The 25,131-nt window shown below is 47.3% G+C and overlaps 1 protein-coding gene and 1 long non-coding RNA gene across 6 annotated transcripts in view; one reads left to right on the top strand and one right to left on the bottom strand.

Moving 5' to 3' along the window:
- The window catches only part of TLN2 (talin 2), a 426,530-nt gene extending 403,219 nt beyond the window's left edge, over positions 1-23,311 (top strand). For all 5 annotated transcript variants that reach the window (XM_072962302.1, XM_072962304.1, XM_072962301.1 and 2 more), the window contains 7 exons: positions 3,182-3,287; positions 4,064-4,188; positions 15,482-15,607; positions 17,626-17,688; positions 17,780-17,962; positions 20,765-20,890; positions 22,422-23,311. In XM_072962302.1, the coding sequence (XP_072818403.1) occupies positions 3,182-3,287; positions 4,064-4,188; positions 15,482-15,607; positions 17,626-17,688; positions 17,780-17,962; positions 20,765-20,890; positions 22,422-22,550 (858 nt within the window). In that variant the 3' untranslated portion in view covers positions 22,551-23,311. The remainder of the gene's footprint in view (positions 1-3,181; positions 3,288-4,063; positions 4,189-15,481; positions 15,608-17,625; positions 17,689-17,779; positions 17,963-20,764; positions 20,891-22,421) is intronic.
- On the bottom strand, positions 1,873-3,188 carry LOC140696773 (uncharacterized). Its single transcript, XR_012073267.1, has 2 exons — positions 3,052-3,188; positions 1,873-2,474 (listed from the first exon to the last, which is right to left on the bottom strand). It is a non-coding gene; the product is annotated as an uncharacterized lncRNA (long non-coding RNA).
- Positions 23,312-25,131: the final 1,820 nt, after the last annotated feature.

Below are 25,131 nucleotides of genomic sequence, written 5' to 3'. Positions count from 1 at the left end.
TTCTAAGTATGGAAAGATGCAAAAATCCAGGTTGTAAAAAATTTCTAAAAATATCTAACTGTCTGAGGGCCAGTTCTGTCAGTTTTCCCAGAGCATAAAGTACTTCATCCTGAGCTTCTCCCTGAATTTCTTTCGGAATCTATTGTAGGTCGTCACACAGTGGGTCATGACTTAATTCTTACAGAACCAGATGGTGGACAACATGCTTTATTTTACAGTCCTTTCCCTTTCAGTCTTAACTTAGACCAAGAGTTGGAAGGCATTTTGTGACCAATTTGTTCCACGACACTGGGAATGTTCACTCCCAAGTCAGACGAGGATCTCATTGATAGGCCTCTCGGGGTACTATTACTAGACTAGACCTTGTTAACAGTATCCAAAGGCCTCTGGACTGTCTGTCTCACTAGTCTGTTATGGTCCAAGAAATGGTTCCCTCTTATTGTTTCTTCCCATGTCTCGAATTACACTATTAAAATCATTGATCTTATGGAATTATATATTTGGTCAATCATTTTAAGTCACCTAATCATCATTAATTTTATCTGAGGCTCAGTCACACATTTGGTAATGCAAGAAACAATAATCTTGCAAAATTGGCAGAATACAAGTAATATAGCTAGTAACATTCATAAGGTCATAAGTGGGGGAGAGGGTATAGCTCAGTGGTTAGAGTGCCTCCTTAGCATGCATGACGTCCTGGGTTCAATCCCCAGTACCTCCATCAAGAAATGAATAAATAAACCTAATTACCTCCTCTCCTAAAAAAAAAAAAAAAAAGACTACAATAAGGTCCTAAGTAAATATATAAGTGAAGAATTTCCATTAGATGCGGCCCAGTATCTCCCCAGTTTGTCTGAACAGTCTGTCCTGCACCAGTCAATACCTTTAAGGGGAATGATACGTTGTCATCGTACATAGAGTTCACCCAAGATGTCTGGGTGTACAGGGTGAGTGGTGGGTCATCGTGACCCCTTACGGGATTAAGAAAGGAATGTTACCTTCTAAGGAGTTACATGGCTGACATCAGGAGAGGAAAAATTGATCTTTGTGGCTGAGCAGGTGTTTCTGCTGTTGGGGTGGTCTGGCTAACACATAATGCACATTCACAATGTGCACTGGAGGGGAGGGGAGGGAGGAGGCCAAAGGGCAGAGTAGTTTTATGTTGAAATTTTGTTGCCTTGCTTTAAAATGTGGATTTTTATTTCATCACTCAAATATTTTTCCTGCAAAGACTTTCTCATAGGATGTCTTTTATATTTTCATTTCATAATAGTGTCTTGAGGGGTGGGGGACAAATGTATATTAAAAAAGAAAATGCAGCAATGCAGAGATTTGAGAAAACATAGAAAAAAGTACAGGTAGAACTTGGATAAATATGAAAGTAAAACTAAAATGTGTCTTACGTCTGAAATAGTAAACATTTAGGACCACTTGTTTTGCTTATTTAATAGATAAGTAAACTGAGGCTTAGAGAGAGAATAAGTAACTGGATCATAGTTACTCATGTGCATTGACTCTGGAACCTACGTGTAACTCCGTTGTCTGCCCACTGGCTGTGTTAGAAGTAAAAGGCACCAGCCAGAACCCTCTGCCCCACCCCGCCTCTCCGTGGTTCTGGTGCTCTTTTGGAACTGGTCTCGGATGCCATCATATTAGGACCTGTCTCCAGTAGTGTGTTGGTCTATTTTTCACTCATCCATTCATTTGTTCACCCATTCACAGCTTTGTACTGAGTTAATACCTGCATGGTGATATGTGTAGGTAGGTCCTAGGATGAGAGGATGAGAAAAACAGAGCAGCTGAAATCATAGAACAGTAGCAAATATAAAAGTCAGTAGATGGCAAGAGGAAGGAGGGTAAGGTAGATGCATGTGAAGCAATGCTCAGAAATCTTTAATCAGTCCAAGTGCATAACATAATGTCTTCTATGCACAAGCATGCCTGAGCCTGGTCAGAGTGTGACTATTAATTCCCCCAACTCCAGAATTCTTAGCAAGCTTCCCTTAAAGTTCCCTTACAGTTTTAGGGCCTGAAAGACATCTTTTCCAGATTTGTGAGAAAGAGTATGATACCTGGCCAGGTGAAAAGGGAATGGGACACCAAGAAAGGAATTACCATCTAATGAATGCCTACTGTGTTCCAGGCGTTGTACAGGATACTTCTTGTGTGTTACTCCGTTTGATTTTTATGCCAGTCCTGAGGAGTAGGCATTATCCCAGGGTTACAGATGAGAAAACAGGTTCTGAGGGGTTCAGTCATCTGCCCAGTTTCACAAACCAGGAGCAGGTGAAACCAGGTTTGAAGAGGAATTTCAGGATTAGGGAGGAACCAGATGGTGTAAGTCAGATGTAAATCCATGGTGGAGGACAGTGAGGAACTCTCATCCCATTTTTACGTTCCATTCTTGAATGAATCTGAGAAGAAATCAGCTGAGATGTCCTTCAAGTTGGATTGGGGATTGGATTTCCAGTATCCTTTTTAACGCCATGAAAAAAAACCAAAAGCAAAAGACAAATTTAAAAACCTCTTTAAACTAGTTTTGAAAGAAGGAAAATCGGGTATATAGCTCAATGGTAGAACGCACGCTTAGTATGCATGAGGTCCTGGGTTCAATCCGCAGTACTTCCACTTAAAAAAAGAAAGAAAGAAAAGGCTAAAAAAATAAAAGAAGGAAAATCCTCAAGGCTTCTCCCAGGAGAGCTTGCAGTCCAGACCCTGGAAAGGGACTGCTCTTTGAGGAGAACCTCTCCTGATGTTGCCCTCTTGGGGAATCTTTCTCCATGACCTCACCTGAGTCACATACTTCGTCACATTTGCTTTGTCACAAGCACCAGCCGACCTGCAGCCTTGAGCTTTCGTGTTCCCTCAGAGCATTCTTGCACTTTGGGTAATTTTCGTGTGCGTATATTTGTTTTAGGTACAAGTAAAAGGACAAATAAGAACTTTATCTCCCTTAGGATCTTAGGAAAATGTCAGAAAGACCTTAGGGAAACCCCTGGTTCCCAACTTTTCATTTCTCACGTGAGGGAACTGAAGGCCAGTGAGTCTTACCTGTTTGCCCCTAAGTTTCTGAAGTCACTTGGTGACAGCTGCAACTTCGAATGGGGATGTCCACCTCTCTGTCCACCAGCAAGAGTGTGCTTCCTGTCCCTTAGGCGTTTGACCTGTGTTTCACCCGTAGATTCTTCAGAAGCCAACCCCGGAACTCAAGCACCAGCTGGCTGCTTTCTCCAAGCGGGTCGCCGGCGCCGTGACCGAGCTCATCCAGGCAGCGGAGGCCATGAAAGGTAGGCCGGGCGCTCCGTGTCGCCTCGGGGGGCGGGGTTCGCACGCCGAGCAGAGAGCATGCGCAGCCGACACGGGCCCTTTCTGGGCAAATGCGGTCAGAAGGAGTACAGTGAGGAACCTTCTAAAAAGCAAATGAAAGTAGAATTAGACTTAAAAAGTAGTATCCTTGAGACACGTCTTTTCTCCAGTCTTTGCATTACGTACGCCTACGTAAAAGGCGTGATCCATCTAGAACTGCTCACTTCTCTTTCAAGGGTCTGGCCATTCATTTTTATCGGCCTTTTCGTTTGTCAGAGTATTTATTCTAATTCAAATAATATACTTCATGTATAAACAGTGGTCTCTGGGTACACTGTTTGCACCCTGCTTTGTGGTTACGCAGAAGCAATCAGCTCACCAAGAAAAGATTTCCTTATCAGTTTCCCTGTGTTTGAGTTGAGGGGAATGGCTGTTCCTCACGAGTTCCTTTTAAGTTACAGGTCAGAGTAGACCTCAAGCTGGCCTTGGTCTATGAGACCTCAGTTTTTTGAAGCTGTCAGTGATGGCTGTTCCTGTGGTAGGGCTGTCTGCACAGCTGATGGAGAAAACCAGGATCAGCATGGTGCCCCCATCCCTGCCCAGCTGATCCTGGGAGAGCTGGCGAGAAGAGCCCTAGGGACAGTGCAGCTAGTCGGCTGGAGGAGCTCCCTTGCGTGCCAATCCAGTGCTATTTGTAATTAAGTCACTGCCCGAGGTCTGCAGCTACCAAAAATGACCCTCTTTGGACTGATTTTAGGAACAGAGTGGGTGGACCCAGAAGACCCAACCGTCATTGCAGAAACAGAATTACTGGGGGCCGCGGCGTCCATTGAGGCTGCTGCTAAGAAGTTAGAGCAGCTGAAGCCAAGAGCAAAACCAAAAGTGAGTGTCCACGTGTGGCTGCATGATGGTGGCAACAGGCCTTATGGTGGGTGGCTGTGACATGGAGCGAGGGGGTGCAGGGAGCGTGTCCCCTGCCCCGTGATGAGACTAGCAAGCTGCAAACCTGTTCTGCCTGCCCAGCGCCTTTTTACAGGGCGTGGAAAAAATCCGAGGGTGAGTCTTTCAGATTCACCACCCAGAAAAATACCTTTGGGTGTCCAGAGGAAGAATCCAGGTATTTACAATTTTGATTTATAATCTATGAAGTCAAGCAGGTGTTGAATGTTTTCTATAGAAAGTCCCTGTTACTGAATGTGAGTTTGTCACCCTCCAATTTTCTGGTATCCACAATGCTTCTTCCAGAGAAATAGCATTATGCTGGGTCTCTCCTTTTCTTAAAATCAATAGAGGGCAAGGCGAACCTCCAAAGTGGACCCAGTAACAGACTTTTTCAGTACAAGCTGGAGACTGTGTTTGGCTGGTATATTTTCTCCATCTCTGTCATCTAGATAAGTTTAAAAACTTAATTAGGATTATGAGTATGTGTTGAGAGAAACAGTTGTGTAAAGGAAAGAGACACTTTAAGATAGGGCAGTTTAAGAGAGGACAATTATTACATAAAAGGGTGATACGCTGGTGCTGGGCGGGGGGCAAAGCTCAATCTGTAAAGAAGCTGTAATCCCCCTGCCCCAGTGGCTGTCTTCACCGGGAAGATGGTGGAACCAGAAGAGGCCTCTTTATCTTTCTATTCAAGCAAGTCCCTGCTGGTCCCAATAACCTCACCTCCCTCCCAAGGATCCAAATACATTAGGAAATAAAAACTGGCTTTTCTCTTCCAAAAAAGTTGGATTCCTCCAGTTTAGGTATGCCTAAAACTCTACTTTTTTTTTTTTTTATATAAAACCAAAGGATGGAGTTTGGGTACTGGAGTTCACCACAGCACTCAACCACAGTTCCTTGACTGATGTGTGCAAAATCAACATAAGCATACAGTGAATCTGCTAAGCTTGTGGACATTCTTAAAACCATGAAATTCTTAGAACCAATCTCCCAGTCATCGCTCTAGACTTGGTAAAGGCATTTTTAGAATTTCTCATCAAGATGAAATTTAAGAGCTTTGGCTTCTGGGTTTTGGGTTTACCAGGGTCCTCTGTGCTGGCCTTAACTGGAGGCTCTTAGGCGGTCTCAGTTGGTCCAAGTTTTTCTCCACAAACTTCAGAGCTAAGTGTAGGTAAAAAGGCAATGCCATTTTCTGGTTATGTCTGTGTTTCTTCTTTATAAAAGAAGTTCATCGTGAGTGGATGTACTTTCAACTAAGGAGCACCACTGACAGAGAGTTAAAGACTTTACACTTCATTCGTTTTTCCTTTGCCTTATCTGATTGACCACATACTTTCCTCTCCTGGGAAGGCTTCTGTCTGCTGGTGCTGAAGTCATATCCTTGATGCTTCCTCCTGGAGAATTAGCCTGGTGCTGTTAACATTAACCCTTCACTGCATTCCAAGAGCTGCTGTCCCAGTTCCTTTCCCATTGTCCTTTGCAGGGTCCTTCTGAGTGCTGTCTGTCTCTGAATTCTGGTTTCCCTCTGTCCAGCCTTTGATTTATCTCATGGTTCTTGATCTGCAACCCAAAGTCATTATAGAGTTCCTCCCCCATAGGATTGTTAATATAACAATTAAATGAGATAATTTGAGAACACAGTGTCCGACAGACAATATCACCATCACTGAAAGTATGCTTCTGGAACTTTTATCTACTACCTCCGAGGAAAAATGCCTGAAAGAAATATTATTTCATAGATTCATGAGCTGATGGCCTTAACAAAGAGGAAAAAGAAAGGAAATGCAAAAGGCTCACATTGATTGAGCACCAGGTATGTGCTAAGCAACCTTATGGGTGCTTTACCTGGATGAACTCATCTGGTCCTTGGAATAAGTCCATGAGGCAGCAGTGTTACCGTCCCTGCTCTAGGAATGCAGGGTCAGATGGCCTTGACCGAGCTGGGAGCAGCGTTGTATGGGCTCTGGATGTCAGTTACAGACCAGACCAGTCCTCTGGGCCTACCCAGTGTCAGAAAGTCTGCTGCAGCCCTACAGGGGAAGTGTTTGGTTTCCCGGTACCCTTTGAGCCATTCATCCGACCTCTGGGAATCTGTCCTGAGGAGGAAATCCAGAGAGAAGAAAAGTTCTGTGTACATAAGAGGATTGTTCCTTGGCATCCTTGTTCATGGTAACGAGAATTTGAATCTGACCTGAGCATCTCCTTGAAGGAAAAGTATATAGCTGTTAAAAATAATGGTCTTCAGGACTGTGTAGCGTGAGGATGCTTGTGACTTAATATTTAGTGAAAACCAAACAGGGTACGGAATTATGTACTCAATATGATCACAACTTTGTAAAAAAGACACTTGCGTATGAAGGAGACCAGTGGGGAATGTACAGGAATGATGATGGAATTGGGGCCATCAGAGGGTCTGTGTTTTAAATTTTATAAAGCAACGTTTTAGAAGTAGCAGCAGTTAAAAAATTAGTGATGACTTCTGAAGTCAGCCAGTGGGCACTCCCTACGCTGCCCCGGGATCATCGAACCTTTGTGTTTACAGTATGGGTGTTTTTGGTTTTTTTTTATTGAAATACAGTCAGTTATAATGTGTCTATTTCCGCTGTACAGCACAATGTCCCAGTCATGCGTATACATACATATGTTTGTTTTCACATTCTTTTTCATTGGGTTTTTACAGAAAGCTAAGGGTTCCTTCAGTTAAGGTCAGAGTTGGTGTAACTGTTGATTTGAGTCCTTTGCTTGGGGGCACTGATGCGAGGTCACTCCTGTCTTCGTATTAGAAAGGGTGCAGATACATCTAGCGTGCTGTAGAATGATGTCAGTCTTACTCCACCCTGTCACAGGGGTTCCCGCCACATGGGTCATGCTATCTATAAAACTATGTTAAAGAAACCATCAGCCCAAACCACAGTTTTTGTGCTTGTCTGGGAGTGCCATCTGCTCTGCAGTGATAGCTACATGAAATAAAATATCTTTCTTGACTTCAAGAAAGAATTTTTCACCCATTTAAAAAAAAAATCCCAGTCTGACACCAAAATCAACCAGTCTTTTGAAGTTTGCTGGTTCTTTCCATCCGCTTACAAAACTAAAATCAATCGATCAATCACAAATCCTCAGGACACTGCGAGTAAGCAGTTGCTATGACATCTCTGTCCCTGGAACTCTGCACACAAAGCCACAGGCACCCACTATCCAGTGACTATGCTTTGCTTCCATAACTGGGAAGCGTCTGCACTGCTTTGAGGGATAGCTTTGGGGATGGGCAGTGTTTTTCTTTTAGATTGTTTTGCTCACCACAGCCTCAGGTTGCCTGTTTTAAAAATAGAATGGTCTGGGGTTTGGGGAAACAATTCTTGCATATTCCCACCTCAGGCCCTTAAAATGTGAGCGCTTCTTTTTGCCTGGCAACTGGCATTGCCCAGACACAAATAACAAGCTGGCCCTGTCGAATCCATCATTTGCTTAGGAAGATGGTGTAAAGGCAACGTGAGGATGTCGGTGAGCTCTGGTGCATGTGCCTGCGGTCTCCCCGGTGGCGCCGTTTCCAGACCTGCAGACACCGTGTGCGCACAGACAGGTCCAGGGAGGTGCCGCTGTGGCGCCTGCAGCCTGCAGGGCTGTGCCTGTTCTCAGCTCAGTCAGACCTGGATGTCTCTTCTGCAGGCCTCTGTGTGATATGTTTGATATATTAGGTTGTTATTTAATCCAACTATATATCAAACATATTCCTACAGTGTCTTGCCCTGTCTCCGGGGGTTCCTAATATAGCTTATAAGACCTCAGGAAAGAGTATATGAAAATCACAAGTAGACTTAGCAGACAGAGTACTCATTACATTTCATCCTGCGATATTCCGTCTCTTCTTGGAGCGTTTGAGTCCTGTATCTGCACTGCTAGATCATTTTATAGAAGCAAATCATAACTTTGATGTTTCATAAGAGCTTGAGATTCTGTGTACAGCCTAGTTTCGTGCGGTGGCGAATCCTTAAGGGACATTCTTGGTGGAAAAAAACTATGTTTGTGATACAAGGTTAGGATTATAACATCCAAATACATCTTGATTTATATTTGATTTTAGCTCGGTTTTATCCTGATCTTCAAGTTAGAAATTAGTAATTTTCACGATCAAGCTTTCTGCAAAAACTCAAGCACAAATCAACTGTCTGTAACTTTCCTTCACACTCAGAGTACAAAATGTATAAACCAACAGTGTGGATGGTGAGTCACTGGGCTTTATGTAAACCATGGAGGGCTAAATATATCTAATAAAGATAACGTAGTGTGGATTATACTCTGTCTGTTGGGTTTCCTGTTATAGATTACCTTGTCAGTAGAGGCTGATAATATTTAGAATATGCCAAAAATCAGAACGTAATTCCATAGCCTAATTGGGTGCAACAGGAAGTTGGGGATTATGAGACATTTTTTTCTGGCACGTGACAGCCTCCTTTGGTTGGCTTTGACCTCCTCCTCATAGACGAGCCTGTGAAGTATGTGTGAGTTCATTCTGATCTCTCAACAAAAGACTGTGAGCACTGCTCTCTGGAGGGAGAGCTGTTGTGCTAATAGCTCAGTTTTTTGGAGCAGAAGAGCAAGTGCCCTTTTAAAGGACTTTTCTGAGTGTGTAAGCAGTGCCCACGCAGATCGTGAGCCAGTGGTGTGGACAATGGTCAGGAGCGCTTCCCCTGGTCGTGTCTAGGAGCCACCGCCAAGCCGCTTGCAGGGACTGCCCAGTGACAGGTCACAGCAGCAGCAGAGAAGTGATGACACAGGGGAGGGGAATACACTGTGGGAATCCCAGCCGCCAGAGTCAGGAAGGGGAACCTGTCCCTGGGATCCTTCTGCACTGAGAAGAGGGCAGTGGGTGGCCGCCAGCGGGGGCTCTCGCAGACAAGGTTTTCAGGATGCTTCCAGCATCAGCACCACCTTCATGAACACCACCTGCATGCAGCTGGAGAGCATCGTTCTAAGTTTTAAGTCCATTTAAAGGGGGTTGGCCAGAATGACAAATTGTCATGGAAAGGTGACTGCAAGGTATTCTGAGGACCGAAAAAGCACAGGTTAAAGGACCTGAATTTGAAGCCTATACATTCAAATGGACGTATCTTCTTCTTTCTTTTGGTAATTTTGCCACTGACCAGCATGCTCTACTGACGAGTTGGGTGAGTGGGAGAAGACAGCCCGATGCTGTGGGAGGAGACAGAGCTTTGTCTCCGTGTCTGAGCTGTGTGCGCCGAGCTCACCTGCGCCTGGCTGGTTCCAGGCCCGGAGACGTGAAGGGAATGAGAGCGAAGCTGAGTCAGGCTTTTGGCCGGCACGTGCTCCCAAGTGACTCCCCACCAAGTAGAACAGTTGGTCCCTCAGACCCTCCTCAGACACACACAGGATTCATGTCGCAGGAGCTTACAATGTAGCAAATTGATCTGATTCAGTCTGAAAGAACTCTCATCTGTTCTTTGTCCATGCTTCCTAGATCGACGTTCAAGCGCCTTTATATTTGTTTTTGAGAGTATGGCACATCTTTAAGAATGTCTCCAACAAACAAAAATAGCAATTAAAAGATCATTCTTGTGGTATTTCATTCAAAAAATTCATTAAAAGTTAAGTAAATAATTTCATTAAAAATAAAGCGGTGGCTCCTGTGGGAGAACCACTCCCAAGGTACTAATCACGCAAGCTTAGACCTCCTCCATCTGGCGCTGCGTGAATGTGCGGTTACTCCGCACTGGATGCAGAGGCTGGTCCCTCCCCAGGTTGCTGGCCTAACCATTTGGCAGCACTTTCTCTCTGTCACCCGCTCTGTTGACTGTTTCCCTGGAGTTTCCTTTGGGACCAAGCCAGCTGACCGGGCCTGGGCTCCTGGCAGTTCCCGTGGTTTGAAGAGGCTTCCCTTCTATTACAACTAGTAAGCGTGGTGATCCTGAAGTTCACCCACCCCGGGTCCTCTGGAAGAGAAGCTGAGGTGGCTCTCCTCCAATTCGGGTCTTTGGGTACCGGCTCAGGTTCCCCCTGGGCACCTCTCAAGTCATGTCAGACATAAACTGGTGGCAGCCAAACTTGCTGCTAAAAAAGGAGAATTGGGGCTGCCTGGTCCACTGGGGCTTCTAACTGTCAGGAACGTGCTTCAGTCACGTTACGTGAGTTCTTTGAAGTTTCTGATGTGATGTGACTTTGTTTTTAATTGCAAGCATTTTACAAGGCTCTCTGACACAGAACAAAGCATGATTCCTAACCGGAAAGACGGGGCCATGAGCTGTGATCAGGTTTCTGGAGCCAGTTGTGAGAAAATCGACCATTGTGCCTGTCAGCTCTCAGCAGGACGGTGTCTCAAAGGAGGTTTTCAGGGAGGGAGGTGAAAATCAGGGCAGTGAACCTTTGGCCATCTCCTGTGGGTGGCTTTGGCCCATCACCGTCAAGTGCATCAGGGGAAGGAGCTGCAGGGTTGCAGGGATGTAATTCACAAAGAAGAGGGCAAGAAAGAGGACCACGGATGGCAGCATCTTCCCTCTGCCAGGAGCATACCCAGGACCTCTCCGGAAGGATGGGCCTGGGGGAGGCTGGTGAAGATTCAACAGGATGGAAGCCAAAAGACAGGGAGGAAGACGAAAAGGAATCATCATTAGAAGAGGCTTCACCTGGAACTATGATGTGGCGGGGCCAAAGGACCAGGAGGGTTGAGTTTGCGCTTCAAGATACAAACAGGAAACGTTTGCTACCTGCAGAAGGGCAGCTAATTCCCCAAAGTCCAAAGTCACATGAACAGAAAGGGCAGCACAGAGACTGAAACCCAATTGTCCATCTCCAGCTTGGGTGTTGAGGGAGACGCGGGAAGCGGTGCAGACCCTTGACACTCCGTTTCTCTTTGATTTGGGTTTTCTATTTATCCTGTGGGTTCTAATCAGAAATGGAAGCTAGAACTTTTTTCAGAATTAAGAGTGGATCACAGGGTTCAGCTGAGAATCAGACTAGCTTCACTCAAAACCAGAAAAGTGGTTTTTAAAACCACAAAAGATACATGTAGGAATAGAAAGAACAGTGAAATCAATTGTGAATGCTTACTGAGCATTTACTGTGAGTCAGTTATGCCCTGTGTATGTTAATAATGTATTTACAACAGCCCTCTCGGATAGGTGGGAGGGAGGGTAGGCTCAGAAAATGAACAAACTGCCGTAAAGATTATGTTCTCAGAATCCCTGGGAGGCCAAAAGGAAAAATAAAAACGAGGACAAGCCGCCCCTTTTCTGTCCCCCTCTCCACACTCCTTTCCCCTCTCCTGCTCCAGTGGCACCTCCAGCTCCTGAAACTCAAAACCTGTCAGCAGAGCTGGAATCTCAACCGCTCCCCGCTCCGAGCGTGGGAAGCAGGCAGCAAAGGACCCAGCCCACAGTGCGGCCTTTCCCACGAGGGATCTCACCAGCCCTCTGACTTGTTCAGAGAGGAGCTCTGGAGAAGTTCAGCAAACAGGAGAAGTATCAGCGGAAGGGTGCTCAGACGTCTGTCAAAGCTGCCGAGAAGCCACAACTAGATAAGAGTCTGCTGGACAGTCCAGGAAAGACAGTTGCTAAGAGCTGCGGGCGACATGGCCAGTAACGTTTTCAAGTGGAGAATAACGGGGAAGGAGCAGTGTACAAAGGATGAGAAGGTGGATCCAGCACTCAGAGGCTGCAGCCGACGCCCTCACCAAGCAGACTGGGCTTAGTTTGCACACCTGTGACATTAATTTGCTAAGAGAGCCTCTTAGTAAAATGCTGCTGTGTTTTGCATCTGTCTGTGCCTGACTCAGTGTCCTGGACCACGAGTGCCACTTGAGGATGATACAGGCAGAGCATGCAATTAACAACCCACAGCCTCAACAGAGCAGGAGCCAGTGCTTGGATGTGTGCGTCCATTTATCCCCAGGACTCAGGAATGGAAAGTTATTGATGTGGACGCTCACCCCATGCATTTCCCTTTCTCTTATCTTGTACATTGTTCTCTGGCTGAACTCTGGAACTTGGAGGCTTGTCTTAAATAGATACATTCTGTCAGCAAACCTTTATCACAGGGGTTTCTCTGCCTCATTTTGTGCTTGAGAGACATACATTAGATGAACACAGTCTGTGCCCTGGAGGAGATCACAGGCTGCACAGTTATGCTAACTGGTGTCTGTTTTCCTTAGTCCAGGCTAGCGTGTGCCCCAGAGTGGCCCTTACCTCCTGCATCTTCAGCCAGCTCCCGGGAACAGAGCAAGGGCTGTCGTTAATAAGCCTGTTGAGTGAAAGCATTTCCTTTCGTTGTGGTGCCCTGGGTCTCCTGGTTCTTCCCCAGGGTCGCCTTGCTGCAGCTCGAAGTTACCATTCCTCTGCTCAGTCTCTCAGCCCCAGTGGGCTTTGTCCCATTAACACACCCTGCCTTTTCATTGCGGTCCTTAATTAGGGAAGTCCTTTAAAGACCAAGCCAATTCCTTGTCCCTCCTTGTTTGCAATGTGGCTAAGCATACATCCTCCCTTTTCTTGCCGCCCTCCTACCACTCCCCCAGCTTCCATCCTGTATCCTGGTGGGAGCTGAAGCCAAAGGGAACACAGAACTAGGGTGCTGTGGCTTTTCACCAAGTCTCCTTGGCTTGGGGAAATCCAGTTTTCTCTTAGGCTACAAGTTGTATGATATGAGGAAACATCAAGCGTTTGTGTCTAATTTCAGCAGGAGAGGGAGAGGGGGCTTTTAGCCTTGATGATAAATCTGGATACCAATCCAGCAGACAGAAGGCAGATTTCATCTTGGAACTCTGCCCAGACTGCAACATCTAACTGTTTGCCCTCCATCCCAGTTGCCATCACAGCCAGCTTTACTAAGCCTTTTCTTGGGAAACTGTCCGGTACATTTTAGTGAGAGCAAATGTCTCCTAGAGATAAGGCATTCTCATGTCCATTTTAAAGCCTAGAGATATTATGGAAAGGAAAATAAAAATTTATCAAAGGGCATTACAGCAATTGCCATTGCAAGAAAAATCTGTGGGTGTCAAAAATATTTCCAAGTTGAGTGTCTATTTTAAGCATGAGTTTGAGAAAGAAAAAACAAAAACAAGGGTAGTGAAAGACATGGGAGAGGCCTTTTAAATCGGTTCTAATGAGAGAATTCTATCAGCTCTATCCATGCTCAGAATGAGCACTTAATTTTAAGGAAATTACATTTTTGTGCAGCTTAAAATTTGGGAAATGAGAAATCAGCTGTGGAAGCGGACTCAGTGTTGGAACCCATAGCGTAGCTGAGGCCAGGACCTGGGAGACGTCGGGACCCACCGGGGGCCTCCACTTCCTCGTCTGCAAACTGAGGAGGGGCTCCCTTTGGACGGAAAAATCCTGTGATTTCCCCAGTGCCTTAATCTGTGATAGCCTTGGCTTTCTTTTGCAGTACGGATTTCCAGAAAAGCTCTTAATTCAAGGTCATTGAATATACCTATTGGAGCCCAGTGTCATTTCTTTGTGGCCTCGGTATAGTGGTACCTTTTATGCCAGAGTGTCTTACAATGAGTTGTTTTGGGGTTTCAGTAAATAGATTTCATCTTCCACCCTGACCCCAGGCTTCCCCACCCCATAGCAAGGAGTCCAAGCTTAATCTACTGGCACTGAATCCATTTCTGTCCCGAATGCTCTTAGAGCAGGACTGCGTCAGAAATAAGAAAGAGTATGCTGCTTCTGTCTCAGAGCTTCTGAGATGCTGCCGTCATCCTTCAGACCCACTTGATGTGCACGGAAATGTTTTTATGATAATCCAGGTTATAAAAACAAAAATGAGAGTGGCCACATGTTGAACTATGAGAGAGCCGTAAAGAACAGGGCACTGGGGAAGCACTGTGCCCTTGTGTCCACATGGGACCATTAGTGAGCTGACATTGAGCCTCTGACGAGTCATTTCTCACCAGTGCCCGAAGTGGTGGCCTCATCTAGGAAAGGCACAGCCTTGTGGAGGCAGAGGGGTTACATTTAGATCTCATCTAGACGCTTCCTGCTGTCATGTGACCTTGGCCCAGGACCCCACCTCCCTCAGCCTGACTTTCCTCATTCTAAATAGAAGGATAAACATGAGTACAGTATGAGATTTTTTTCCCCCTTTTTTTGGGTGAGAACTAAACAAGTTAATGCACATAAAGTGCCTGACAAAATACCTAGCACATAGTGGCCACTCTTAAAAACGTACCAATATTGTATAACATTGGGAACCGACTTAATGCCACTGAGTCTTACACTTAAGATTGGTTCAAAGGGTGAGTTTCGTGTTACGTGCATTTGAGCACTCACACACAAAGAAAAGCAGCGTTGTACCTGGCCGTCGTCTCTCAGTGCCTGAGAGGCACCAGCTGCATCTTTAACCTCCTGTGATGGAAGGGGAAGTTAGCCATGTTGACTTAGATTCACAGAACATGATTGCTGGAGGGGGCCTTGGGGGTCACCTAGTCTGACCACCCCGTATGGTGGTGCTCCGCCCCACCCTGCCGGGGACCAAGGTCTTCACACTTGCCCCACTTCCCAAAAGCTTCTCTTCAACTTTGCGGGTGTTGAGCAGCACGGGGCCGGGTGGTGGTGAATTTCAAGCAGAAGGCACCTGTGCGGAGGGGGCCGGCGTTCTTCCCCAGGTTGGGTTGTGCCTGGGTCTCCAGGTGACCACGCAGCTCTACCCTGATGTCCAGTCGCCTCAATTTCTTTCCCACCGCTGATGACCTGTGGTCAGCATGTGCTCTGCTCAGCAACAGAAATGCGAATACTTTTCTTACTTTTGTGTTCACCCAAAAGAAATAGGGCTTTTCACAGCTAACAGTTATCTTTCTTCTTTTCAACCCATCTTTTTGAGCCTTAAGCTCCAGGAAAGTGTGACCACCACCCACTCTTTGGATTTTGATAGTTGGTTATTTTGGTTTGGGTTATTGACGCTGATGGAACCATTCGAATATATTTTATTCACAGTGAGCTTGCATCTCCTTAAAGATTCTGCTAGAAAAAGAGTCTTAGAATTTCCTGATTTGAAATGTGCACGAAATCTCAGTGCTGGGAGATTTTATCTTTTAGAGTCGGGGTTGGGGGAGGCAGTAGAGGGAGAGGCATCCTGCCAGCTTAAGCCTTTCTACCCTGGGTGTGGTTTGTCAGTAGAAAGCAGTGCACAAACGAAGAGCCAGGTGACCACGAAGGAAGTGGTTGGGCAGAAAGCGCCCGTGGGAATGTGAATTGCGTGTGATGCGATTTTCTTTTGGTTATAGCAAGCGGATGAGACCCTGGATTTTGAAGAACAGATCTTGGAAGCTGCTAAATCCATTGCTGCTGCCACAAGCGCCCTGGTCAAATCGGCCTCGGCAGCCCAGAGGGAGCTGGTGGCCCAAGGAAAGGTGTGTAAACCTCGCTGGCCGAATGGTGGAAGGTTCATGTGGCCGGAGCCTCCGAGGACTGAGGACTCTGCCTTCCCTCCCTGAGTTGCCCGTCTCTGTCCGTCTAACTGAACACCCTGTTTGCTTAAACATTACAAACAGAATGAAGGGTTTGGCTTCCAGGCCTCTCATCTAATTCTTATTAGGGAAAGTTCCCACCCCAGACCACAGTCAGGGCCTGAACAAGACATTTGGCTTCCTACAGTGCCTTAGTCTATTTAAAGATGAGAACTGTCATGTTTCCCTGGTGGATGGCTTCATAAGCACCGTAGTCGGGGGCTTTCTAATACCATTTCCAACGCCAGTGACTCCATCCATTCTTCTAGCACTGTTTAGCCGAATGCTGTCCAAGTCTACAGTGAGCATTTTCCTCTGGTCAGAAGGCCGGTCTGGTTTTGAAGCTGAGATTTCTTGGATCTGCTTCATCTCCAGTCCCCCATTCCATCTGCATTAGCGTGAAAGTGTAGTTCTTTATCAGTGATCCAAAGGATTTATAGTGCATTTGACTAACCCTGCATACGGGAAGGTCTTCCAGTTTAAAGTTCTCCGTGTGCCCTGTGTCTCCGGTACACCGTGGACGCACCCCATCCATACATTTTGCAGAGAAGCTTCTCAGTCACACAGGCATCACAGCAATCCTGCAGGCTTGGGAAATGTCGCCATAACTGTCAGTCACTTCTGTTTGATATTAAAAGACCTTTGCTGTCAGTGTGCAGATGACAGATGTGATGGTGTCTTGACCCAAGAACGTGTAATACAGACAAGAGTTATGGCCAACCAGTGGCCTTCCCTCTGTCTTCCTCCCACAGTTGTGTCTCTTGTGAGCTTAGCCGTGTCCTGATCCAGCCTACGTACGTTGGCTCCTCTTTATAAACCATCGTATAATACATTATCCAATATCGTGCCCAACCGGCACGAATCTGTCCTTCCATGCGTCTCACTTACCCCCTGTAGACCTAGCAGAGTGCTGACCTCACTCACCAAGGACTTGGTGACTGATCATTATGTAAAGACCAAAAATGAATCCTGGAGAGGCACATCCTACCTAAAATTTCCATTTATTTCAACACTGATAAAGAGCCATCTGCGTGGACACATTGCTAGATACTAGAAAGTCAAACTTGAAGATGGCCAAGCCCCTGTCCTCTAAGGAACTTATATGTTCAAGCATTTAAGGAGTTGGTAAAGGAGGTTCAGCTGGACTTGGTGCACTATGATTATATGCAGGACCATGGGGCCTTACCTGACAGTCAGCAAGCCCCGATGTGGTACCTGTCATTGCTGACAGGGAGCCCCGATTTCTTAGTCACATTTAAATACTTAAACCTTACCTCTCCAGGCCCCTCCCACAAGTACAAAAGCGTTTTCTCTCAAAGCTGCTCCCACTGCGTCTGGTCAGAAAATGTTACACTTGTTGGCATAATTTCTAGATAGAAGTGAAGATCGTCTTACTTCCAGCCTCTGACTGCTTTCCCTGCATCTGACAAAATGGTCTGTGTTTCCTTAAGATAAGGATCTGCACTCAGTTGTGTGCGTCCCTCTTTCTAACATCATCTGCCAGAAGAGTCACAGTGTGGCTTTCAGGGTCCGTAATCAGGAGAGACTGAAGTTTCCCTTGGCCCTTGAGTGAAGCGGTCCCAGCAGCTCCCATGTTGGAAATGGAGAAAGGTCGGCAGGATATAGGCATGTAAGGACAGCCCCATGCATGGTTTCTGAGCTGGTTTCCCAGAAGCTTGGTGCCTGGCAGCTAAATTGAAGCTGTTGCCTCCAAGGCTGCCTCCTTGTGGCCCCGATGAAACCAGCCAGGATGCGCAGCCTTGGGACAGCCCACATGGGAAGGGTAGGCGAGAGTCCCGAGGTGGCGCCGTGTATCTGATGAGATGCTTTTCGCTGTAGTTCCAGGCCAGGGGAGGGCCTGAGGGCTGCAGGTCGCCCTGCGCCCTCCCGCTCTCACTGCTGGTTTCTTGTCTCCACTCTAGGTGGGCTCCATTCCCGCCAACGCTGCGGACGACGGACAGTGGTCCCAGGGCCTGATTTCTGCCGTGAGTCGCCCGCTCCTTCTTCCCCATTGGCTTTGTGCATCCCCTGAGGGAGGTGTGGGCCTCGGGTCACTCCTCTATTGACTGTCCCCAGGCCCGGATGGTGGCAGCTGCGACCAGCAGTCTCTGCGAGGCGGCCAATGCCTCCGTCCAGGGGCACGCCAGCGAGGAGAAACTCATCTCGTCCGCCAAGCAGGTCGCTGCTTCCACGGCTCAGCTGCTAGTGGCCTGCAAGGTGAAGGCCGATCAGGATTCAGAGGCCATGAGGCGGCTACAGGTAATGGTCACTGATGCTGGTGGGAAAGTACTCCTGTTGGAGCGGGTAAGTGTCGCCGCAGGGGGCGGTCTCACTTCCTTGGCATGACCCACCAGGCCTTCCATCCGCAAACTCTGTCCCACGTTACTCATTTTCCACCTCGTGTGGCCGTGCGTCCCACACCTGCTGCCCCACCAAAGTGATGTTCTCCATATGTGCCTTCTGGTCTCATGCCTTAGGGCCCTCCTCCCCACCAGCCCAACCTTGCTGAACTCCTACTTGTCCTTTGTGACACATCACCAAAGCCACCTCTTCTGGGAAGCCCTCCCTGACTCCCAGTCAGTCCCTCTTCTGCCCTGCCAGAGCCTCTGGCCAGACCACTTACACTTCTTGTCACCTGGTACACCCACGTTTATCTTCCTGTCTGCCTTTGACGAGGCAGTGAGCTTCTTAGGCACAGATCTTTATCTCTGAGTCTCTCACGCCTAAGACAGCTCTTGTTCAGTGTTTGCTAAAGAAAGGAGCAAAAGGATGGAGGAATTTATGAGATGTTGCTAAGGTTTCCCAGAGCCCCGAGAACACACTTACGAAGGTGACATTTGAGTCCTGCCCGTGCATCTAAGTTTTCCTGATTGTTTTAATTATAAAAGTATTTTAAACACGACAAAGGAAACATCAGAACAAAAAAAGATCACGTAGCCTCAACATCTTCACACGTCAGATGTTTTTTTCTCTTCCTGTTTCTCAGAATACTTTTGTCTAGTTGTCATCATCACGGGAGACATTCTGCATTTTTTTGCTCAACATTTTATCAGATTTCTTTTTTTCCTTGAAGAGAAGGCTTCACAATGGCTCTATGCAGGGCTCACTGGTTCATTCTTCATGAGTCTCATTTTTAATGATTGCATGATACTGTGTCAGCTGATGATGCCAGAATTTCTCTGTAGACGTTGGATGTTTTTATTTCTGATTTTCTAGAGGTTCATTATTATAAACGTTATGATGTAAATTGTTTATGTTGCTAAAAATGTTTATGTCAGACATGAATAAAATCGTAAATGGCAGAAATATTTGAACAATTCCATTGACACTCAGGACTCATTGTATTTTCTAAGTTCTAAAGTGCATCACCATTGTTGGGTCCTTGTGTGTCAGTCTGTCCCTGATCCTCCGCCTCACCTTCATTTTTCTGCTGGCATAAACCCAGAGGGGAAATGGGGAGCTGCATGTCTGTGATTGCATGATTCGTGGGTTCTGGGGACACTTCTTTGGAAAACATCTCGAGTTAAGAGAGACTTGGATTCAAATCCAGCCTCTGCCATGGATTAAGTACATGGTCTTACACAAATGGTTCCAAACCTTTCAGGCCTTAGTTGTCTCATCTGTAAAATGGGAGTAGAGGTACCTGCACTGGCTCTTACGAGGGTTAAGAAATGTGAAAGGGCTTTTGTAAGTCCTAAGGGTTTACACAGGTACAACCCAGCATCATTCTTATCGTGACTAATTTAACCAGATGCAGCAGTGTCATATCTGAATGCCTTTTGGTGACCCAGAGGTTCTCTGCAGCTACACAGACCTATGTTCAAATCGCAGCTCTATTACTGACCGGCTGCAGGATCTTAGATGAGTTACTCATCTTCTCTCTCTCCAGAGGAAAGTGGACTAATGACTTCTGACCTCATAAAGCTGTTTTGAGAATAAGCATTCGATGACTGCTTGTCAGATGCTAATTGGCTTCCCCCTCCCTTCTCGTGCAAGCCCTCGTGGTCCCCATTGGTCACTTTAGGTCCCCAACCAGACGAGCCAGCGAACTTTGAACGAGAAAAACACTCAGCTTTCTGATGGCTAACCCCCAAGAACAAGTCCTGGACCCCAAGGGGGCTGGGCAAGGACTACGGGAGGCTTAATGAAGCCTTGAACACCAGTTGAAAGAAATTCCAAACCTCAGGGGGCAGAGGTCAAGTCCCCTGGGCCATGTTTTTGGGGCATTAAGAGTAAGCCCGTGGGGGCTGTCCCCCTTACTGAAGATCTAAACCACTCATTGACAGGTTCTTCTTTACCTGTCTGTAGCATTCAGCCCATACTCGCGACAGAAAGCCCCGCTGGGACTCTGAAGTACATCTGTAAAGGCCTTGCTTGCTGTGGGGCTCCCACTTCTCCCACACAAAGGCTTTCAGAGCCCTTCACTCCCTCAGAAGGCAGCCAGTGAGCGCCAGGCCTGGGTAGCCACTGTGCCTGTGCTGGGGGTGCGGAGATTCAAGCCACAGCCCCTGCCTTCAAGTTCCTCACTGTCCAGGAGGGAGAGAAGCAACCACATGTGTGGTAAGGGCTGCAAAGAAGCCAGCACGGAGCTTTCCAGGAGCCCTCGGGAGGGTGTGGCTAAGACCAAGGCAGACAGAAAAAGTAATCTCTGAGCCAAGTCCTCAAATATGCCTCAGTTGGATACGGTTGGGGGTGGGGGTGGTTTTCTAACCAAAGAGGCAGCCCCTGAGCATGCTTCTGTTAACACGTGTATCATATTGCTGCAATCTTGTATTTACATAATTATAGTTCCCCTCAAAAATGTGTGTTCCTTGGGAGCCGGGAAAAGTATCTCGTTAATCTGTGAATGAGCTATGGTTAGGCAGGTTCCAGTGTTGGTAGAATCAGTGGATGGATGGATGGATGGACAGACAAGTAGATGATAACTAGAGAGAAACTGTGTTATGTATAACTGGATGGTAAATTAATGCATAGTCTCATGAACTGTACCTTCATGTCTGTTCTTGCTGAATCCAAGTGGCTGTTTCTAATGATCTAATGTTTATTTTGTTCCCTCTCCAGGCAGCAGGAAATGCTGTAAAAAGAGCCTCAGACAATCTCGTTCGTGCCGCCCAGAAGGCAGCATTTGGCAAAGCTGATGATGATGATGTTGTAGTGAAAACAAAGTTTGTAGGGGGCATTGCTCAGGTTTGTGATCCAATCCAGACACTGTTTACTCCCAAGATGAGCAATGTGTTATAACAGAGGCACAAAATAACAGTGGCTTAAACAAGCTGGAAGTTTATTTCTCCCTCGTGAAACAGTCTTGGGTGTAAGAAGTCTACGGATGGTGTGATGGTTCCTTTGTGTCTGAGACCCAGACTCCATCTGCCTTACATTCCTGAGATGTTGCCTTGGCCACTTGGTCTAAGATGGCTTGATAACCACCCCAGGTTTCCAGCCAGCAGGGAGACGGAAAGTTAGGGCAGGCATGACTCTAAAGTTGCCTACATCACTTCCTCTCACATGCCATTGGTCAACACTTAGTCACATGGCCAGCCTAGCTGCAAAGAATGCAGGAAAATGTAGTATTCTTTTCTGAGTAGCAGTGTGTCTACCTAAAAATCAGGGATTCTACTATAGAAAAGGGAGAAAAGAGGATGGGAAGACAGCAGTATTATCATTTAAATAAAATGATGCATTTGGGGCTGCTACTCACTAGACTTTTGACCCTAGGGAAAGAATGAATGGTGACCGTCTTCCCAGAACTTTTACAGGAGTAGATGGGATTCTGACTTATGCAGATCTGCATTCTTGTGCATGGTAGTGCGGAAAAAAGGTCAGGAAACCAGGCTTGCAGTTTAGGGTGTGTTAATATAAATCCTTTTTACGAGACGGGTTTTCCACCAGGAGCACTGAGACCCCATTGCTGAAGTCACTCATTCCCATGACTTTCTCATCTCTTCCTGAACCACTCCCTGTGTTTGGAAATAACACTGGATGTGTTTTTACCAGAATTGCTTTCTAGATAGACTAGTTCCATGACAAGTTCCACAAAGCAGAGTCTCTGATCAAACAGGTCTGGGAAACACTGTACTCCAGCCTCAGGTATAACGATGCTTGTTAGTCTAGCAAAGATTCTGAGAAGGCCTGTGGGAGAGAAATCTGCTTGGCTTTCCTGAACACAAACTTTTATTCTTTTCACACAATACCTATGAACTCATATCCCTCAGATCACACCATATAAGCAGAAAATAAACATATGAAAGCCATTGAGTAATTAAGGACTCCAGCTTTAGCCTCAGGCACACCTGAGCCAGGCCCTGCTCCGCTAGCTGGGGCACTTCAGGGAAGGGGACTCACATCTCTGAGCTTCAGCTCTCTCACTGGAGAAATGGGACATTGAAGAGGACGTGCTTCACAGTGTTGCCGTGACAATGGTGGGACCCTCCCCGTGGAGTGCTTACACCTGAGCCTGGTGCACTGTAGTGATGCAGTAGATACTTGCTATTAAGTCGGTGGCCAGAGGTCAGCTTATTTTCTTGGATCAACAGGGTCATTGGTCTCAAAAGCAAACCATGGCCCAGAGGCTGGTCCCCAGAGGTAAGAATGCTTTGTCCCAGGACACGACTATGGCCCGCTGTAGCGGAGGCTGTGGGAGCCCGTGAGGCTCGCCGGGGAGGGGAGAGCAGTTTCCTAGACAGTTTCAGATCCACCCAGCTTGTTGCTTTCCTTCCAGATCATCGCTGCCCAGGAGGAAATGCTAAAGAAAGAGCGAGAACTAGAAGAAGCCAGGAAAAAACTGGCCCAGATCCGCCAACAGCAGTATAAGTTCCTGCCCACCGAGCTGAGGGAGGACGAAGGCTAAGGCCGGAGCCGAGACGGCACGCCCCAGGGGACGGCTCTGTGAGAGCCGGACAGAGGTGTCCCTCCTGCGGCCGGGCACTGACCTGGGACTGCCTGCCTTCCCCCGGGTGAGCCCGGAGCCCCGAGCGCTCATCCTCACGCCTCTGTCCTGCCAGGCACCGGCTGCATGATCGTGATGTCACACGGTACAGTGTCCCGCCCACAGCTCCTCCGCTGCCTCCCGCCGTGCCTCCCCGTATCTCAGGAGAGAGGGGCGTAGGTTTCACCAACTGTTACCAAAAAGGAGAAGTCAGTATTACGTCGTCCTCAGACACTCGTGCTTCTGCTGGTCCTCCTCTAGGCCTGCTCCCCGGCCTGTTGTGAAATCTTAATAGGAAAGAAAAACCAGCTCGGGGGAAAATCACTGATGCCATAGACACTCAAAGATACCCTTCTCCCTCCCAGGAGAAGATGGATGGTGGAGTTGGACACGGTTAATAAAAGCCAGAGACATAAGCCAGTGTGGACTCCAGGAGGGCAACTCGGGCCCACCTGCCATGTCTCCAGCACTGGCTCACCCAGAGGGTGGAGAATTCCTGCTCCTTTTTGCACGCTTTCTTGCCTCAGTGTGTAAGCCCCTTGTACAATCTAGACCCAACTTGTATTCTGTGGCCCAGAAAATCGAATGATTATTTTTTTTTCCTCCATGATCCAAGGGCAGAGGTATGGGGGACTGTCAGGGCTGGGGGAGCAGGGGCTGTAATAAAGTGTGTGGGCTCCTTACTCTGCGGAGGCTGCTTCAGTTCCTACAGATTCATCCGCACAAACCCACATCCCCCAGGCGACAGGCAGTACCTTACGCATGCAGAGTCGGGGTTCAGCTCAAATAAAGCAGTTCTTGGTGACTCTGTCTTCTGGGTCCCACGTCAGCTTCTCTGCTCTCAAAATGGTCATAATTCAGGATTCTATTTAAAAATCTGTTACCTGTCCTACAACCTAAGATGGACGTTTTCTCTGTCTTAATAGCCCTAAAATCCAGATGTATTCTAAGACCATTATGAACCTTTAACAAGATAGTTTTGCTAATTAACACATCTTATCAGTGAAGACACAGTATTTTCAGAGTCTACCTCCTGGATCCCACACTTGCAGAATTTTATATTTCCCCCACCCTCCCCCTGCTTTCTCTTTTCTTTTCAGAGCCCTCTCCTCGGAAGGGCATTTTAAGATATTGAACTTACCATCGATCTGAGCCTTTACCCAAGAAAGTACATGAAGGGTGGATGACTTGTGGGACAGAGCCTAATGCCAGGTAGCAGGTGTCTTTAAAAAAAAAACTCATTAGGGGAAGACAATGGTTATGGAGGTGCGTGGCTTTCAAAGCTGGTGACCGATGAAGGCTGTCATCCTCCGCTTCTCTGCAGCAATGGGGTATCACACCTCCTGTTGCATCACATTAGAGCTTGAAAATCCTACCTGGGGCAAACAATGCTTTGGTCCTCAAAAAAAGTATACCTGTAGGCCTTGCCCGGTGGTCTAGCCCATGCTGTGGTGTTAAAATAGAATTAAACTCTTGGCAGCTTCCCATATTTATAAAAGATTTATACTTGTAAGTGCCACACTTAGTAGAATGCTTTTCCCAGCCAAGTAGAAAGCTCCAGGAAATACAGTGGAAATGAGAAACAAGTGGAGAGGGCATGTGGGGGGTTGAGGGTGTAAGCATTAGCTCTGATGAGAGGGAGCTGGCCGAGCCCTGGCATCTCTGGGAAGAGCCAATGAACTTCTGGCTCGCCCCCTTTGAGTGTGGGCAGTACAGCTCTTCATACTGTCCTGGGCTGCACCCCTTCGGACCTGAGGCTTAAGGCTGAGGGCCCGCGGACTGGGGGCGCTCTCCAAGGGACACTTGCAGATGGGAATGGGGTGCTTTCTGAGGCTCAGTCAGACACAGGGGCTCGAGGTCAAGATGTGCCAATGGCCTCAGGTAGCAGGGCTGGGGGTCCCCTCCACGGCCACCCTCACCCCCTTTTCTTCCAGGCTGTGCAGTGGCTGCTCCCCTTCTCCTTCTCGTGCCCTGTCACAGCCTGGCATCCCAGGAGCCAGGCAGGGCAGGCAGTGAGCTCTCTGTCTCTGCCCGAGAGTCATTTAAAACCTCTGCCTCTGCTGCTTTTGGTACCAGAAAAACCTCCAGAGACAAGCCAGATAGAAAGGCCTGCCCTCTGCGACTTTAAAAGAACAGGTAAGGAGCAAAGTTGATTTTTGAAGGACCTGTGTAATTATCCTTCTGTCCGGTGCGTTCTGCTGCTGTGAGCTTCAGAGAAGTTGGTTCCCAGTCCCCACCTGGTGTGGTGCTGGTTTTCATCTGCCCCTTCCCTGGCCCCCGTGCGTCACATGTGTGAGTGGGCTCATGGTTGGCTTGTCTTTCCTCATGTCATACACTGGGGGGAGGCTGGGCTTTGGGTGTTGTTTAGTAGGTGTCCCTGCAGGTGTCCCCAGATGGCAGGGAGGGGACTTCTGGTTTTTCTTCAAAGGGTAATGACACAGGTCTGAGCTGCATATTGGGGTGTGATTTCTCATTTCAGAGCATCTAATAAGAGGGTGGTTTC

Source organism: Vicugna pacos, chromosome 6 (assembly GCF_048564905.1).
Source record: "Vicugna pacos chromosome 6, VicPac4, whole genome shotgun sequence".
Taxonomy (NCBI): Eukaryota; Metazoa; Chordata; class Mammalia; order Artiodactyla; family Camelidae; genus Vicugna; species Vicugna pacos.
Note: the sequence above shows the minus strand (reverse complement) of the source record. Positions and strands in the feature narration are given on the sequence as shown.